Raw genomic sequence first — 18,539 nt, forward strand, 5'->3', positions numbered from 1 at the left:
GGACCCCCTGCTCTATTGTCCGAGCAAAGTGTTCCAGAGCCAGAGCAAATAATAATGGCGATAGCTGGTAACCTTGCCTGGTACCACGCTCCTTTGCACACACCTCCGAGATGACCGAGCCGGTACTGACCCGAGCCAGCCGGCCCATATATAGACGTCTCATCCACTTAACGAAGCATAATCCACAACCCAGACCAAGTAGGGTGGCATATAAGAACTCCCACCTGGGCGAGTCAAATGCTTTCCTGATGTCTAGGGACATGAGTAGGGAGTCCGGTGGGAGACGCTCCTGCTGACCCTGGGGGAAGTAGCAGCTGACAGGTGTTAGGCATTGTGCTACAAGTAGGGGTAAAGCCTTTTTGGTCAGAGTGACTCAGAGAACACATATATGTGGTAGTAACCGGTTCACGTGTAACTTATAGTCTGCGTTAAGCATGCATCAAGAGGGGGCGATAAAAGTCCAAGAGAAGTCAGTCTTTGCCTTTTTTGAACAAGGATATGATTGTGGCCTCACGCAATGAGGGTGGGAGCACCCCAGTGTCTGGGAATCAATAAACAGGGTCACCAATTTAGCAATGAGATTTGAGGCATACATCGCATAATATTCTATAGGGAGGCCATCTAACCCATGGACTTAACCCCTCTTCATCTCTTTACTCGCGCCGCTGACTTCCTGCTCTGTGATGTCTACTCTCAACTGCACCGTCAAACTCGGGTCCAAGATTACTTGCAAGAAGTCAACGATGTAGTTAAGCATATCACTGACACCAGTTCTAGCGAAGTACGAGTCACTATAATAATGGAACATGGTATTTATCTCCTCCTGCAAAAAGCCATCACTTCCCATGGCATCTCTCACCTGGAGTATGGTATGCCCTCTCACCTCATTCTGCAAAACCCAGGCAAGCACTTTGCCTGACTTGTCTCTCAGCATGGACCCTAGTCATGTATGCTTTATGATCAAAGTGCCGCAGTTGGTCTACAAGGGCAAGTAGTTTCTCGTTCCTCTAGGACGTGTTCCCTACTCTCTGGAGTCCCCTCGAAGTCCCAGGGAAGACCGTTAAGAACTGCCTCCTGCCACAGTATGTCGGAGTGCAGCTGAACTTGTACCCTGATCTTGTTAGAGATACAGAACCCCCAAACCACCACCACCTTCGTGGCCTCCTATCCCACCCCTGGCGAGGATGCTGACTTGGCATTTTCAAACCAATAGCTAGAAACCTGCTTGATCAGAAAGGCTTGATCTTTGAGCATTGTAGGAACCAAGCACCAGATGGGGACCCTCGGCCTGTGGACCATGTGAAAAAATACAGCAAGGGGGAGTGGTTGGAATAAGTCTTCGCTAGGTATTCTGTGGAAACCACCTTACCGTACGACACCACACAACAATAGACTATCGAGTCACACTTCCAAAGCATGTTAGCCCGAATGGTAGGAGTATTTGCGGGTGTCTAGGTTCCTCTCTCTCCAGCAATCACAGAGGTCCAGGCAGTCCAGGAGCGGGCAGCCTCCGCTAGTTTATGTATTGGTGCTGTGCACAGAGGAGGGTGTGATCGATGTAAGCCCAGATCGGCAACCCAATTCGTCGCACACTACTATCCTCAGATAAGGTCATCAGAGGTAATAGATGGGCCAGGCTAGTCAAAAAGGCAGGTTGATCCACATTCGGAGCATAAATATTCAAGAAGGCAACATCTCTACCATCTAACTGGCCTAGCACTAACACATACCAATAGTGAGGGGGTGTTATTGATTGTTGTGACTGAAAGCGCCCCTCGTGCAAAGGCGAGTAAGTGGTGACATATAACAGACCCCTCCATCACCTGTGCAAGACCAAGCACTTGGGAACCGTACGGAGAGTCTCCTGCAGGATTGCAATATGTACCCACCTGCACTTCAGGTAATTTAAAACATAGCGTTGGAGGGAGAGGATAAGCCTCACACGGTCCATGTGATCTGTCTAATCTGGGTCGCCAAGTGCTCTGGTCCAGGCATATTGCCATACACTGCCCCAAAGCAGCTATTCCGCGTCACTCATTAGAAGCATACACACATTACAGATCATTTGGTGCCATATGAACATCATTAAAAAAGAAAATAATACAACAAAAAGCAAACCAACATGCCAAAATCACATCCTTCCGAAACCCCACTTGCATTGCGACATACAACATTCCTGCCCAAATAATGAATAACACAGGGCCCAATAAGGAGCCAACTAAATGCCAACAGTGGGGCCAACTAATTCCATAACTGGGTGTAATAAAAACAAGCAATTCCAGAGGGAGAAAGAGAATGGAAATAAGCATCCCTAAGTAGTGGAACAATACGCACAAGCAGCCACCACCCCCACCCCCTGCCCAGCTCCCCCAGCACATGCAGATCAAAAACAGTATAAATCCCCAACAGTAATAATCAAAAAGCCACCAATACGTCACAGCCCAATGAAAATTGCAGTCTACTCCTCAGAGATGGCCTCCAGTTGTCCATCAGACAAGGTCTTATGCCATGCCCAGGATAACCCCGGTAACCTATTCTTCAGACCTAGCACCCGGAGTCCTCTGAGTCCGTAGTGTAACTGAAGTGGGTCGAGGATACCCTCTGCAAGGAGTCCTCGGTTACCCCGAGAGATGCAGCATGCTCCACTGCCCTTGTGTGTTCCAATGCTGCTTGTAGGCCAGTTCATCCCTCTACGGCAGGATCTCTGCCGTCGGGGTCTCGGGGGCGTCTGGCTCTCCGGCAACTCCAGGCGTACAGTACCTTGATCATACGACTCCAACCAGTCCCAAGCCGCACCCGGATCCATGAAGAAGTGCACTCAATCCCCTGTCTAGACTCTCAGCCAGGCCGGAAACAGACGGGAACAATGCAAGCCCAGGTTGTGCAGCTTCTTTTTGACTGCAAAAAATGATGCCCTCTGGGTCTGCACCTGGAGAGTAAAGTCAGGGAATAAGGAGACAGTGGCATTTTCCAACACATAATGTGCTCATGCCTGCTGCAAAAGGTGACCTCTTTCACAGAAGTGAAGGAGGCAAGCTATCACTGGGCAAAGTGGGGTCCCCAGGTGAGGAGGCATACGATGACCCATTCCAGGGCTTAATGTTTGCATAGGTCCTCCGGGGACACAACTTCCTGGAGCCAATGCTCAAAGTCCAAGTTTCATGGGTCAACACAAAACCAAAACACAATTACAACATGAAAAAGAAACAGTTATTTTCTGTAGTCAGTGAGTTATTGATGTTTTATCCCCATATGACGACAAAGGGTAAGAACAACGTTGGGTGCAAGTTATTTTGGACTGAATGGCAATAACTCACTGACTGTGGAAAATAACTTTCTTTTTCATGTTGTTGTTGTGTTTTGGTTTTGTGTTGATATGACTTTCACTATAAATGAAAACATTTGGATTAAATGAATTCATTAAATATGATATGAGATAAATACTCAGACACACTAGATTTATGTGTATGTTGTGTCTTTTCAATTAATGTTAATTTCTGGGCTTGTGTGGTATTTCTTTTTGGTTTTGGTATATTATTGATCCCTTCTCACGGGTTAGGCCTTAAACCGTTGCGTGCACGCGTTGGCCAACAGCCGTCGCAAGCACTACCTCGATAGTGCTGCGTACGTCCGTTGGCTAACGCGGCCCCGCCCACTCAATAGAACTCCCGCACCGCAGCAGAATTTGCCCCGTGGTTAAGGAGTTAAGACCCCTTTAATGTTCATATAGTTTATACACCGGGCTAAGCCCGGGCCGGGGCAGTCTCTCTGCAAGCCCCCCAGCAATGTCCAGCAGTATCTGTGGGAGAGCGTGGCTGTCCCTTCCAGGGTCTCTGCAACAACTCCAAGGCCAGTGGGCCCCAAGCTCTACAATGGTGCCAGATCGGGAGGTGCCGTCTTCCCCGATGGGCGTATCGCCTTCCAAGTATTTTTCCCCACATAACCCGCCATTCACATTATTGCTTCTCCAACTAGCAGCTTCCCTATGCATCCCTATTCAAAGGGACATCCGAGGCAGAGCAGGCTCCACCCAGTTGCGGATCCCATTGCCGCCTAATAAACCAACAAGCATTTGCAATGCAATAGGTCTCACTGTACTAAAAGTTTGAGCTATTCACATTGCAAATAATAATGAATTTGCAAGACTTTCAACTATTGTATTTATAAATATAAAATCGGGTGCCGGGCTCCAACATAAACCGCACTGCCCGTGTTGTAAGTATGAAAGCAGGCACCATGCTGAAACCTAAAGAGCGGCACCCAGGCACATTAAGTTATGCACATGGCGGCCTGTGAAGTGGGTGCGATGCTAATGAAAAAATAATAATGATGCTATAAGCAGGCGCCATGTTTAGACATAAAGCGCCGGCCCGTACATATTTAAGTTAGTGTAGAGTGGCGGGACGGGGATGGGCGGATGTAAAAATACATAACCAAGCGCAGCTTAAGTATAACATAAGATAAAGCACGGTGTGCTGTGCTGCTTTAAAAAAATACATTAGAGTGCCTGCAGCGTTAATGGGGCGGCAGCCATTGTTGAAGCGAAGCAAAAACAAAAGATAAAGCATGGCTTGCCGCGCTGCTTCAAAAAACACAAGCATTTACAGGAGAGTATGTTGTGTGTTCAATAGGAGAGAGTCATTTACGAAAATAGTGCTGACAGACTGTAAATAAAACATATTGAGTCACAACACGTTACAGTGGCAGCCCCCATGGGAGGTTACAAAAGGAGAAAAGGCGGTACTAAGGAGGGACTACTAAGCCTATTGATCAATCAATCAACAAGCTTAATTCGGTATGTACAACTACCAGAAAAACAGTAACAGATTTAAAATACAATTCTAAAAGCATTTCCAGCCATACATAAAATATTCCATATCAAAATATATGTTGATCAGTTATCAGAGGACAAAGCCTTTTCTTACATTAATTGCTTTTAAAATATATGACGCAACATAAAAACATATCCCGGGATCATTAAGGGCAACAAGTAATTTCACAGCAGCATGGTATGTTCTCACATTATATTTTATAAAAAGTGGATTCAAGTAATAACGCCTAAATACAGGTAAAAATTACAAAAGCTCGTAAAGTGGGTTGTGCTTTGCTTGGATTGCTCATCACTGGGGCAGGGAGTAGGATCTAGGGCACACATTTTCATTGCAGGAAAAACGACTAAGTGGTGTACTGTTCCTAGTCTCAATCTAATCAATACAAAGCGGTGTGAAGGCTTAGTCACTAGAGTCAGGTCCTAGATTCAATTGTTTGGTAAAATATAAAAGTGGGTTGCTTCCCTACCACTCTCATGCGTGTCTCTGTTTTATAAGCCAAAAATGAATCCTTGGTCTCCTGTTTAATTATGGTTATCACATGTCCCGGTTTTACATGAATCTGTAACTTAAATAATTTACTATTAAATTTGGATGTATTTTGACCAAGGAATACGTGATTTTCTATCCAAAAATAGGCCATCCTTAATAATGGTTTTATTTTTAATTGACGAATCAAAGCCACCATTTACAAAGGCTAGTAAGAGGAGCCAATTGAAAAGATGGGCAGAGGTTAAAGTCCATACCTGAATAAAGCATGTCTCGTGGAGACAGAGCAATCGCGGCCTAGGCAAGACCTAACTAGAAGACATTTTTATGTTGATTCTTTTTTTTATATGGTCGTTCAGTTGTACATAATGTATTCCTGGTTATATATAAGGTAGCAAAAATGCTTATAACACTTTTTTATTATAACTCTTCAACATGCTGGACTGCAGCCACAATGCTCTACAACATAGCTTAAAGACATTAGAATAAAGCTGTTACAGCACACCCTTTGATATCTGTAACAATCAAAGTATATTGTTAGACAAGTACTAAACACAGTCTGAAATCACATGCATTCCTAGACATAGGTTGATGCGGACAATCCAAGGAGACAATGAATGTGTGGAACATATAAATAGTCCAAAAGATGTCATCAGGCGATAATTCTTTCACTTTTTATTAGTTTTTCAAAAATTTCCAGCACACGATTTTGCCGACACGTGTTTTGTCTTATACTAAGACTTTTTAAAGGCAATATGGGAATATTGATATGATGCGTTCCAGTGTGGATGATCCCAAGGCCAACGTCCAATAGCATACTTGATGGCCAAAATGTCAAGTATTTATACCAAGGCAGTCCTTATGTAAAATCCTGTATCCCTCGGAAAATCAATACTGTTGCATGGACCATGCGTCGTGTCCATTAGGTAAACAACAGCATAGTGCTCAATGAAAAAGGTGGGGTGCAAACCCTGGTAAGTTTGCGACCCTAGAACAACTGTCTCCCCACATGAAGAGGCTTGTGACGCTCTCCAAATTAGATGAACAATGCCACAGTGTGGCAGACTGTCAAACTGTCATACCTGTGCTGTTGACAATTAAGTGTTGGTGCCGAGCACCGGAAACCACAGGCTCAAATTAAGCACTGCTTGTGTTGCAGGTAAATACATTCTTAAGCCTCCTCCTGTAGGTCAATTAAAGGAACTGATTACCGTGGTTCTTCTTTAGTCTTTCTTTTGTTTTGAAATACATACACAGATGAAAAGTTAGAATCATTCTGATCTATCCTGTGTGGGTATGTATGCAGGGTTTCTTAGAAAAAGGTCTATATGCTAGCCCTTTGGGCAATAGAATATTAAACTAGCCAATCATCTTTTTTATGGAAATGTTAACTTTAAATTGCTTCCATGTCCCCTCTTCTTAAATGTTGATGCTAAAGGAAGTTTATTTTCACATCTGTATGAGTGAATGTATTCCTTCTTAAAGATTTGCTGCTTGCAGTGGATGCTTTTATAAAGCTGTGTGTAACTGAAACCTTTCCTCTGTGTCAGAAGACTATATATCTTTTGTTGTTATCTAGCCCACACTCCACTTCCAAAGCTTCCATTTTCATTGCCCTATCTCAGTGCTTTGTACGGCATATACATAATTACACAAAATAATACAGACCCACCTATAGAAGCAATTAGTCCTAAGATTCTGTTGCAGACGTTTTCAGCATCATGTGTACATTCAGCGTTTTTCCTGACTAAAAAGCTACATTACAGGTCTTCAGGACACATGTTTACCTGCACCGGATGTCCCCACACTTCTGGGAGACTGGCTGTTAGTCGGGCACCAGCCCTGGTAGCACAGCAGTCCTTGGAGTACACTGTGGAACACGCCCTTTTCTTGGCTGTAGAGGACTGGGGGGTGGGGGTTCAGAGAGGGGGGGGGGGTCTCACTTTTGTATTACAAAACCAGATAGGATATGTTTATTCTCTGTCTGAACCGGTTTATATTGGTTCTCTTTTCATGTGTCCTTTCCAGGCTGTTTTCTAAATACAGTCTTTTTGTAGAGTGGTGCTTCGCTCAGTAGGGTAGTCTCCAGCCTGGAACATTCACAACAGAAGCACAAAGAGGCGAGGTTTCTGCATCAGGCTGTGTCATCCCAACCTAAGGAGTTATCTAGGGGAAGACAAAAAGGCATGCCTCACCTAAATGTTTCCTCACCTAGCACAACAGAGTCTGCAGTCCCACTCCTCACACCTACTATGCACCTAATGTAAGTGTTCAGGAAGACGAATCATTAGCTCCTTGCTACACGAAAGCCCTAAAAGAATATATAAAGGAGTCACTAGACTATTTTGTATATCTCCCTACAGCTTCAGGAATGTGATTAATCCACTTCCACTGTGTGGGTACACAATCTCAGCTCCATCTTGTGCCAAGCCAGAAGTATCCAAAATGGATCCCACATGCCTTCATTACTCTGACTTACTCACGCACGCACGATGCACGTGCCATGCAGGCTACAGACATTAACACACATAACATGCACATGGGAGTTTAGCACAAAATCCCAGACCTACTCATGTCATGAGCAGTCCAAAGCCTATCCGCGCAAGCTAGATGAGCGTGATGCAAGGGCAAAAAAATCAAAAGCCATGATAGCGTTTGGATGAAATTGAGCCCATGGTGCAGGGGGGCATTCCTGTACAGCATGCAGGGGACAATCCTGACCCAACACTTACAAAGATGACCTCTGTACCTTCTAAACACGGTGTCCTGTGTAAGAGTAAAAGCTGATTCCTCCATCTTGAAAAGTGAAATACAAGGATTTATTTGACGAAACACACAATGTTCTCTAATGCTCTTTGAATGAACTAGGAGAGGTTCTGGCATATTGCTTTTGACATCTTTTAGACCTGACAGTTTATTAGCTGTAGTAATTTCATTACTTTATTTAATTTGTTATTCTGTACATAGATCTACAGTTAGGAGATGGAAGGGATTTACAGCAGTTTACTGCTGGGAGTCACAGATCATTAACTAGGTTAATGGGAAGAAACGGTGAATTCATTAATGAAGGCACTGTTTACAAAACGGTCTGTAACAATTGGGGAATGGCTCTAGTAGAGAAGTCATTGATGGGGGGGGGGGGGGGGGGGTTTGGTACACAGCTTTATGTACTTAATTGAAAGCACAGCCCATTGGCTAAGATTTGTAATGGCAATGCCAGCTAAGGTGTAGTGCCACTTTCTGAGTCAATTATAAAGGAATTCGATTTGTGCTCATTCTAGAACAGTAATTTTATAGCTGTTTTCCATTCACATCAGTGCTGGCAGAGATAAGTAGTTGTATGCTGTTTTTTCACACTTTTTTCTTCCTATAGAATATTTGAATTATGAAGATGGAAAGTTCTCAAAGAGCCGTGGCGTGGGTGTCTTTGGAGACATGGCCAAGGATACCGGCATTCCAGCCGACATCTGGAGGTTTTACCTACTCTTTTTAAGGCCTGAGGGGCAAGACAGCGCTTTCTCATGGAACGACCTACTACTGAAAAACAACTCTGAGCTCCTTAACAACTTGGGAAACTTTGTCAACAGGTATAATCCACCTTCATAAGTGTAAGACTTTCTTTGTGCTAAGAGTGTCTCCCGTTACCAGTTCAAAGAAATTTACTTCACCTATAGGTGAAAATATATATTGTTTTGGGACCAAAGATGCAATTATGTCTACATCTTTGCCCTACTCCCTTCTTGTATCCCCATGTATTACCACCTCATTGTGGAAGTTGTTGTAACAAAGGAGAGCTTAAACCGAAGAAACAAGTCCACTTTCGTGTTCTTGCCATACCAGTTCAGTGCCACCGCCAGCAACCGATCAGGGGACGTCTTTTAATATAGTGACTGTTTAAGGTACATGGATCCCAGTTATCCTAGTTAATGTAGCGTCCACTCATGGAAAAATATGGCCACTCTCCTTCCAGTGGGAGGGCAATGCCTATCTGGATTGAGAGGTGTGTAATGGAAAATATGTGCTGGAGAGGTTTTAAAAAAAAAAAAAAATTCTAGCTATATTTATTTAGGTATTCAAGTTGCCCTGATGCACCCATATTTGTTTTGGGCCAATTTCTTCCCAAGTACATAGGGTGACCAACATTATCCCTTAGTTGTAGCCTGGCTGACATGCTTCCATGGAAGGTACTGATGCATTGTTCCAGCAGAATGCCCTTCTTAGAGGGACTAGTTTGTTTAAGCACGAACTGAGGCAATAAAAGGTCAATGCTGCTTGGATTTTTGAAAAATGCTTCCAAAATAGGATTATCTTGATGACCTTCTTGAAAGAAGGGACGGTGGACAGGATCATGAGCTTGAAGACGTCCAGGAGGTGTGCACCCTGTTTGTACCGTTGTGGTTCTTCTGCATGAAAAAAAGAAATTGAACATTTCTGTCGCTCCCTGCCTAGAGGCTGCACCTGAGAGGTAGCGACGGGACAGTTTTCAAACACATTAAACTATACTCCCCTTCGACAGTCATGTGTATCATGCATAATGTTTTAAATTTGAGAATACTGGCAGTGGAGAGATTTTGCAGGGTCAGTTGATGAGTTCATCTCTTTTGAGTTTATGGTACTGCCTGTCAGACTTGTTCTGGATCCTTTGAATATTCTAGATCTCTTCTTTAGATCACGTGATGCCACAGCTACCTTTGTTAAAACGATATTGCTGGCATACTACTTTATTAGTATGATTTTCACTGCAGTCAAAATACAAGCATCCACATTACTTGCTTAACCCGTTGACTGTGGCGCGAATTCCGCCATGGTGCGGGCGAATTAATGAGTGGGCGGGGTTCGGACAGCCCCCTGCCATCCTCCGCACACGCCCACTGTGATGTCGGACAGCCGGGGGCCGTCCGACGCATGGAACGGGTTAAAAATCAAACCATTCAAAGGATAGGTGCAAGTCCCCTTTTTTAGGTTTGTGAATATGCATTCCACCAGCTAGGATTTTTGTCACAGTATAGGCACTGCTGTGGATCTAAGATCAGCGGTTGCTAAGGGGTGCCACTGTCGTCATTGGGGTGAAAGGATGTTGTGGCATCAGATGTGATGCTTAATTGTGACCACAGGATCACACACTGGCATCTTAATACAATTGCGTTCTCACTTACTCATGAGCAAGTTATTGGGAATATAAAATGGCGTGTGTGGAACACAGGAACATGCCAATGTCTCCCAAAAGGTAAGTCCTACTTTTTAATTTCAAATCCTTGAAAGTGTAATTTGGGAGATGAATCAAATGACGGAGGTCCTTTATATTGTCCTTGTTCTTCTTTTCATTTTCCCATGGATCCTAGTGCTTCAACACATTTCCAGGAGGGATAATTGAGTGGGGGCTTGATACCGCACTCATTACAACCATAGGGTCATTTAGTTTTACTATGCTTACAGTTGATGGTTTGACCATAGTGTCGATATCTGTATGGGGTCCTTACATGGGTTGATGAGGCTATGATACAAGACCATTAATGTGTGCCTTTTTGTCTTTTCTTACAAGGGGATACCACTGACGAGAAAGGTTTCTGAGGTGGAAACCCAAAAACTGTGCTAAATGAATACAGTAGTTTTCAAAGTTTTTTTGTGCTGTTAGCGTAGACAAGGTGGAAGAAACATCATGCTGTTTGTGTTCTGCTCATTCCTACCAGTATATAGATCACACCTCTGCTGTTGCAGCAACTTGTCAACTTTAGCCACAAAGTGTATAGTATAGTTGGAAGTGATGCGCTAAAACATAGCCAATGAGCTGTCCACTTTCTCACCAAATTGTCTTTGTTTTAAGAACAACATTCAGATAGAGACTTCTAACTGCAGATTCCTCACCTTAGAATGTTCCTCAGGCATCAAACTTGATCCTGAATACTTTGAAGCAGTTCCGCTGCATGGATGTATGACATTACATGCATGGTTTTCCTATGCATGTCTTTACTTCGTAGTAAATACCATGCATACCTTTAGGCCGCTTTTACATTTGCGTTCACTATAAATACACTTGTTATGCAAATGACTAGCAGGCACACTGTCACTGTGCATATATTTGCATCGGATATTTAATAATATTACTTTGAAGTGGTATTTTAACTTGTAATGTTGATTAGTCCTTACAATTTGAAAAACACTGTAATTAAAAGTAAAAAATATGCCTTAAACGATATATTTTACATATTGTATAAAAAAAGCCACCACCAAGATGGCGGAACCTGAAAATAGAATCAGATTAGTAACGGTAAAAAAAGATTTTAACCTGAATTGAAGGTTCAGTCACACTTTTAATGGTGAAATAAATTACATTGCCAATACATATTTTATTTTTTAAAGTATTTATACCCTACCTACTACTATGAAGCAGCCGGCCTCTATTATGAGTGCATTGTCTTCCAGCCTTCTGAGGTAGGGGGTCTTCACACTGGGGGGCGGGCCTGGGGGGGTGCCAGGCTCTGGCCAAAAGAACATTCTTCTGATAACAGTGCTTTTTTTGGAGGGGGGGAATGCGCGGCAATTAGCCACTCTGTAATGGGCCGAACTTATTTTACATTGATCGTACTCCAGACCACTGAATGGACAGTTAGCCCTTCATCTGATTTAGCGGAGCCAATAAAGGCAAGGCAGTGCAGAAAAGGACCATCTCATACTAGAATGTGCTCTGCATTAAGATTCACTACCCTTTGGCTTAAAAGCTGCCTTTGGAATGCTTGATTGCTAATTTCAGAAGATCCAAGGATGCTTTTGTTGCTTTGACATGTGGAGTGCCTGTCCTATACATTTGCCACGGGCTATGTAAGCATCTTTCCACACTTTAACGAAGCACTTTGGTCTGGTCAGTCAGGTCTGTTGAAATGGGCATTTTGCCTGCTCAATCCTGCAAAACCTTTTTATTTGAGCCAGTTCACAGACCCACCACCTAGGAGCTATTGCTTATCTAGTGGAAGTAAGGAATCTGCAGTTAGAAGTCACTATCAGAAGATAAAGTTACTTACCTTCTGTAAAACCTTTTCTGATAGAGAGACTCGCAGATTCCCCCACTGACCTTCCCAGCCTCCCTGTGCTATGACCTGGACCCTTTCACCTAAAAAGATACCAATCTAGGGAATCTGCATACTGGTAACAACCATGTCTACGGGTGCTGGGCAGTCAAGAAAACAACTGATAACTGCACCAGAGCAAGGCCAACTTTGGCTGTGGTGCACTAGCAACAATCTTTGTTGGTGCCCTCCAGTGACCTTCTTCCTCATATAATTCCTTGCTACCACCCTCCAACAGTGGCCCTACTCTCTCTCCATAGACCCTCTCTCATATGTATTTCATTGTTTTTATAGTGCTACTCCTATCAGTGTAGGGTGTCAGAGCACTTTTACATCACAACCACACATTATACAGAGATAATGAATGATACATGTGTAAATCACTGATTAGGATATGCTACAAAAGATTGAGGACTACAAGGAATAGGAGCCCCATGCCATCCATACTGTTAGACAGTGTATTTTAAGGGTGCTTTAAAACGTGACACAGTGGGTGGGGTTGGCATTACGAATAAGAATATATTTCTACTCAAACAAACCCTTTTTAGCAACATGATGATGATAAAAGATTGGAGAAAACCACATAATGTTCTAATCTATAACTTCCAGTTTGCATGCAGCTCTATTGATTAAAGTTCATAGCTCATTGTGCAATATTAGGATTGTAACTGCAAGTAACAAAAGGTTCTGTGTGACAAAAGCAGTAACCCACTGAGCTATCTACAAAAATAAAATTCTGTGATCTGCATGATAGATGTTCTTTACAGCAGGCTGTTAGAACTGGGGGTCTCTAGTTGGCAATGGTTTGCACCTTTGTCCAAATAGGGACCCTTGCTTCTAGTCAGGGTAAGGGGGTCACACTCCTAAATAACCCCTGCTCAACCCTGTGGTAGCTTGGCACGAGCAGGAAGGCTTATCTCAGAGGCAGTGTAATGTAAATGTACAAATGTAAATGTACAGGAATTTATATAGCGCAAATCACCAAGCGGTTTCTAAGCGCTTGCTTAGGGAACCCGTCCTGGTATTCCCCTGTGAGATAACCCCGGCAGGTGAAAGCCAGGCATCCCACCGCGAGGGGCCGTTGTGGAGATTAAGCAAGCTATTGCCCAGAGTCGCAGAGTGTGACCCGTGAATCGAGTAGGCACCGGAGCGAGAATTGTCGAGTCCATGGACATTTTAGGATTCAAGACCCCGCCGAGCCGGGAATTGAACCCTGGTCCCGGGCTGACCTCTGCTTCCGGGTCTGCCTCCACTAACCAGTGAGCCACACTTCTCCACTGTGTGTGTAAAGCATTTGTGAACACATACAGTAAAACAGTAAAAACACTACAGATGGACACCACACAGGTTTTATAAAAATAAGTATTCTTTATATAGACTTAACCCAAGACCCAAGTGACAAACAGTATTGGAAAAATGACTTTTAAATGGTAGCAATAGCTTAATTCTAAGTTGATGGTAAATGAGACCCGTTTCTCACAAAGTAACTTTGGATGCTTAACAGAAGATAAACAAAAGGTTCACGGGGAGACCGATGCATCGGTTCCTTGCTTCGGGGGAGGCGATGCGTCTGTTCCTCAGTGCTTGCGCAAAGTAGGCGATGTGTCTGTTCCTTACCGGAGAGGAGGTGATGCGTCGATCTCGGATTGCGTTCCGGTTACGATGCGACAAGATGGCGCCTAGATGCTATGCGATGATCCGGTGCGATGCGACAAGATAGGGTCTTTGATTCAGTCAGACGACTTGAAGGTGATGCAGGCCCACCCGCCCGCCATGTGGCGACTCAGGAACTTCTGAGCCGCGACAGGCCCTGCGACACGCTTCTCCGGTGATGCGACGGCGACCCTTGCGGTGGCGACACGCTTCTCCGGTGATGCGACGGCAACAGCTGCGGCGGTGACACGCTTATTCTCATTGCGTCGCGCTTCCAGCTCCCAACAATACGCAGGCTTCTGCAGACAGAAGTCCCAGCAAGAGAATTCAGGGGGGAGCTGGTGGTGAAGTCTTGTATCCCTGAGACTTCAGCAGGAGGCAAGCACACTTTAAGCCCTTGGAGATTCTTCTTCAGGATGATGAAAGTTCATTAATAGTTCCTTCTCCTTTCCTTGGCAAATAAGTAACCACTGCAGGCCAACCCCAGAAAATAGCACAATGGCACAAGGGCAGTCCAATCTTTCAGCTTCCTTGGTTCCTCTCTTTGGCAAAGGTTTGTGTTGATTCCCAGAAGTGATCTAAAATCTTGGGGTCTGGGCCCCCATGTTTATACTACTAATTCCTTTGTTCTCTGAAGGCAGAGATTGTCTGTACCTGGCCAAAACCAGTTCTGTCCTCACTGGCGCAGTTTCCTGGCAGGAGGTGGAGTTAGCATTGTTGAAAGCAGACCTGGCCTATGTAGCTGAAAGGAACTCTCCTCCCCCTACTCTCTTTTCAGCCATGGTCCTTTTCAGCCCAGCCCTGACTCATCAGACTGCTGGAGCCCAAGCCCTCCTGTCACTCACAAACCAGACATGCAATACACAACCTAGCAGAGGCCGGATAGATCGTTGGGTAAGAAAATACCTTATTTCTGGAAGTGGTATTTTCAAACACAGAATGTAAAAATCACCTTCACTAAAAAATGTATTTTAACATTCTGAGTTCAGGCATACTAAATTCGTTTTTCTACCATGTTCTCTGGGTTAATTAGGATTATAAGATGTTCTAATCATTCTGGCCTATGGTGACAGGTAGCCTTGCAATAGTAAAAAACGAAATTGGCTGTAATTCACTATCAGGACATGCCACACACACCAGGACACGTCCTACCCTTTACTTACAATGCATCCTGCACTTGGGCCTACCTTAGGAGTGGCTAACATGTAGAAAAGGGAAGATTTAGGGACTGGTATGTGGATGCACTTAACAAGTCGACATGGCAGTACTAGACTGCACACAGGCTCTGCAATGGCAGAACTGAGACACACTTTACAAGCTGTTTCTGTGGGTGGCCCAATCAGTGCTGCAAGCCCACTAGCAGCATTTGATCCACAGGCACTGGGCACACACAGTGCACTGTACTAGGGTCTGACAAGTAAATCAAATAAGTCAATTATGGAGTCACTAATCCACACAACAATCTACAATAGGGAGCACTTGCACTGTGGCATGTAAACCAGCAAAAACATATCAAAAACAGAGGTGACAACAGCGTAAAAATGGAAGGGAGACTCATGCCAATGGTACCAGGTCTAACACAGGCATATTAACCCTCTGTGCTACTTTATTAAGAGTCAAAACAACCACCAGACAAAAGTCCGATCTCTCTCTCTCACGCAGGTACATTAATCACCAGAGTTTTCTTGACATGTTTTTTATTACCTAAATTGCTGGACACACAAGAAACTTTGCAGGAGTTGCTTTTAAACCTATTAGATATTTCAAAACACAGCGCTCTAGCTCGACACCCACTTTCTGGGTTTTCATTGAGCTTACACGTAATATCTGGAACGCATGTCTAATTGAAGGTCAATGTACCCTGTTGCTAAGATGTATGCTTTAACATTGCTGACTAAAACCATATGGAGTCCCTTTTGATAGACGTTTGCCAAGGACTGGGAAGAAGAGTACTGTTGTCACTTAGAAAATCAAATGAGGACTATTAGCTTTGCCTGTTAGACGGCCTTTAGTACATTGCTTTCACCTTTAATCCCCCATTACTAGCGGATGGAAATCTCCATCTGGCTGGGTGCTCATGAGAACCGATAGCCTAAAGTTTGCATTGGTTGAGTGCTGAGTGAGTAATCCGCCTTTATATTACACCAGTCCATCTGTCACGTTTTTCAGGCTGCAGAGTAAAACAAATGTATTTCCTAGGGAGTTTTAAATGAGGTTCCAGTCATCTTAGCACACTGTATTCGACACAAGGCACTCTTACAGTAGAACAGGTTAATTGCAGGTATTTTCCTGTGCCTAAATAAAATTAGTTGGGACAAACAGTAGAGCAAGGCAAGGAAGGAGGGCAGAGTGGAAGGCAGAAGATGCTAGCAGGGTGTGGAAAGATGGTTGGGATTTGGAAAGCTGGAATGGGGCAAAAATCAGTGCAGGAACTTGAAAGATGCCAGCGAGGGACATAATCACAGACACACCGAATAGTAGGAACAGAGTCCTGGCAGGTCAGTAAGTGTTCCGTGATGGCAATGTGGAGACACTCTAGTGGAAGCAGGAAATACAACATGCATAGGGACATTGTACTACACGCCTATGAGAGGGCAAAGGGTCTCCTCATCGCACTGTTGCATTAATTTACATAGCAAACACATACTAAAAAACACATACACTAGTATGTATATCACCTTTCTTTGATAAACATATTGTTTTTAAATTACTTAGAGCCATTGGTGAAGCCAAAGAAAACACTTGTAATTCTGGTATTCTGGCATGTAAGCCCATGGTTTTCTGACATATAAATAAATTCACTGATCTGATTCAATTGGAAAACCATTTTGATATTAAAAAAAAGTTCAGAAATTATGATATTGTTAAGAATAGGGTCAAGATTAGGGCTAGAGTTGATGTCAGGCTTAGGTGTATAATTCAGTTTTAACCTTTTCATGTTGGGGTATTTGCATAAGCCTCTGCCGGAAAACTGTCCACAGTTGTCCTAAGCTCACTTAGAAATAAATCCTTTCCACGATTAGCAACCTAACAACTGGCGTCCTATGATTTATATATATGAATCGGAGCTCATTTTTAATTTCAGTAAAATTTGATGAATATGTCAGGCCTCAGGACGTGCAAAATAGTTAAAGAATTTCTAAATAAACAATGGGAATATATATTTTAAACCTTTATTGCATATACAGAACTTTGCCACCGTTAAAGCAAAATAAAATATTTCTTTCAAGGAAGCTCAGAATCAATCCCAGATAGGTTTTTGGGGACAACTTGGAAGACATCGCTTGGACTAGAGTATCTAATTTCTGTGTTTTGCTTGCACTGTGCCCTCTTATTGCAGGAAGTAGCAGTCTCTGCTGCATACGATGCAAAGATTGAAACACAGTTGTGATTGATGTTTCACTTTCCCTTGACAGAAAATACTGAGCTAGGATTTCAAACGAATTTCTTTAGGTATATGAAGTGAGAAATCACAGAGCTTGAAATAGAAATTAAGCCCCCAGCCTTGTGCTCCAGGTAACGAGAAGCAGGACAAGACTGTGAAGCATGAATCAATCCTCGCTGGGTAGAGAAACAAAGAACCCAAGGTGGGGATGCTTGGTGTGGGCTGTGATGGCAATGTAGAGTTGATGCGCATGTTTATTACTGGCACTTTGGTTCTAGTAGAACTCATTTGTTCAAGGCACAGATCTGAATAGGAGTAAAGTGATCAAAATGTTGTTTAGAATTGTGATGGAGTGACTGTTCAGTGCTTCAATACCCATAGATTCACTCCGCAAAACAATCAAATGTGTGCAACTCTGGGTCTGATTACCGCATCTCAGACCCCCGGGATATTTGGAGTCGATTTATTTACATTTGCCCCTTTTAATGTAAGTGACCAGCTATGAGGAGCAAAGTTTCTGTGCACATCTTGTAACTGTCAGTAAAATAACCGTTATGCTTAATGTCCGGATCATATTAAATAATTGATCTCGTTCCACTCAGAGCCGGCATGTTCGTCCACAAGTTTTTTGAAGGCTGTGTGCCAGCAATGGAGCTGAATTCCGACGACAAGATGTTGCTGGCGCAAGTCACACAGGAGCTGCGGCAGTATAACCAGCTGCTGGAAAAAGTCCGGTGAGTTTTGTAAATGGGGCACTGCAGAAGCCACATTTTTCGAAGGATGGAATGTTGATGGAACACAGAGGTTCTTCAACTTCACAAGTGCACTAAACTAGTATGTGGAATGTATGCCTCACCCAGGCTTTTACTGCATGTTTGTAGGATCCATGTACAGGGCGAGAAAAGAAAAGCATTATCTGGGATCGCCCGCTTGTGTCCCTAGCGTGTTGGAAGGTGGGGTGGGTGTGTGGTGTGTGGTTCTGCATAGTTCATGATGCATGGTTACTGATGATATAGGATGTCTGTAGTCTTCTGACAGTTGGGGGCCAGTAAGTGAAATCATCTACTGGAATCTACTGCTTCTTCAGGCACGGAATATGTTATCCCATACCTTATTTTT

General features: G+C 43.6%; 1 protein-coding gene across 2 annotated transcripts in view; it reads left to right on the forward strand.

The window, feature by feature from the left end:
* Positions 1–18,539, forward strand: part of LOC144831395 (methionine--tRNA ligase, cytoplasmic-like) — a 179,760-nt gene that overhangs the window by 124,206 nt on the left and 37,015 nt on the right. For both annotated transcript variants that reach the window (XM_078688991.1, XM_078688990.1), the window contains exons 15-16: positions 8,692–8,905; positions 18,023–18,154. In XM_078688991.1, coding sequence (XP_078545117.1) covers positions 8,692–8,905; positions 18,023–18,154 — 346 coding nt within the window. The remainder of the gene's footprint in view (positions 1–8,691; positions 8,906–18,022; positions 18,155–18,539) is intronic.

The sequence above is a fragment of the Lissotriton helveticus genome, chromosome 1_1 (assembly GCF_964261635.1).
Source record: "Lissotriton helveticus chromosome 1_1, aLisHel1.1, whole genome shotgun sequence".
Lineage (NCBI taxonomy): Eukaryota > Metazoa > Chordata > Amphibia > Caudata > Salamandridae > Lissotriton > Lissotriton helveticus.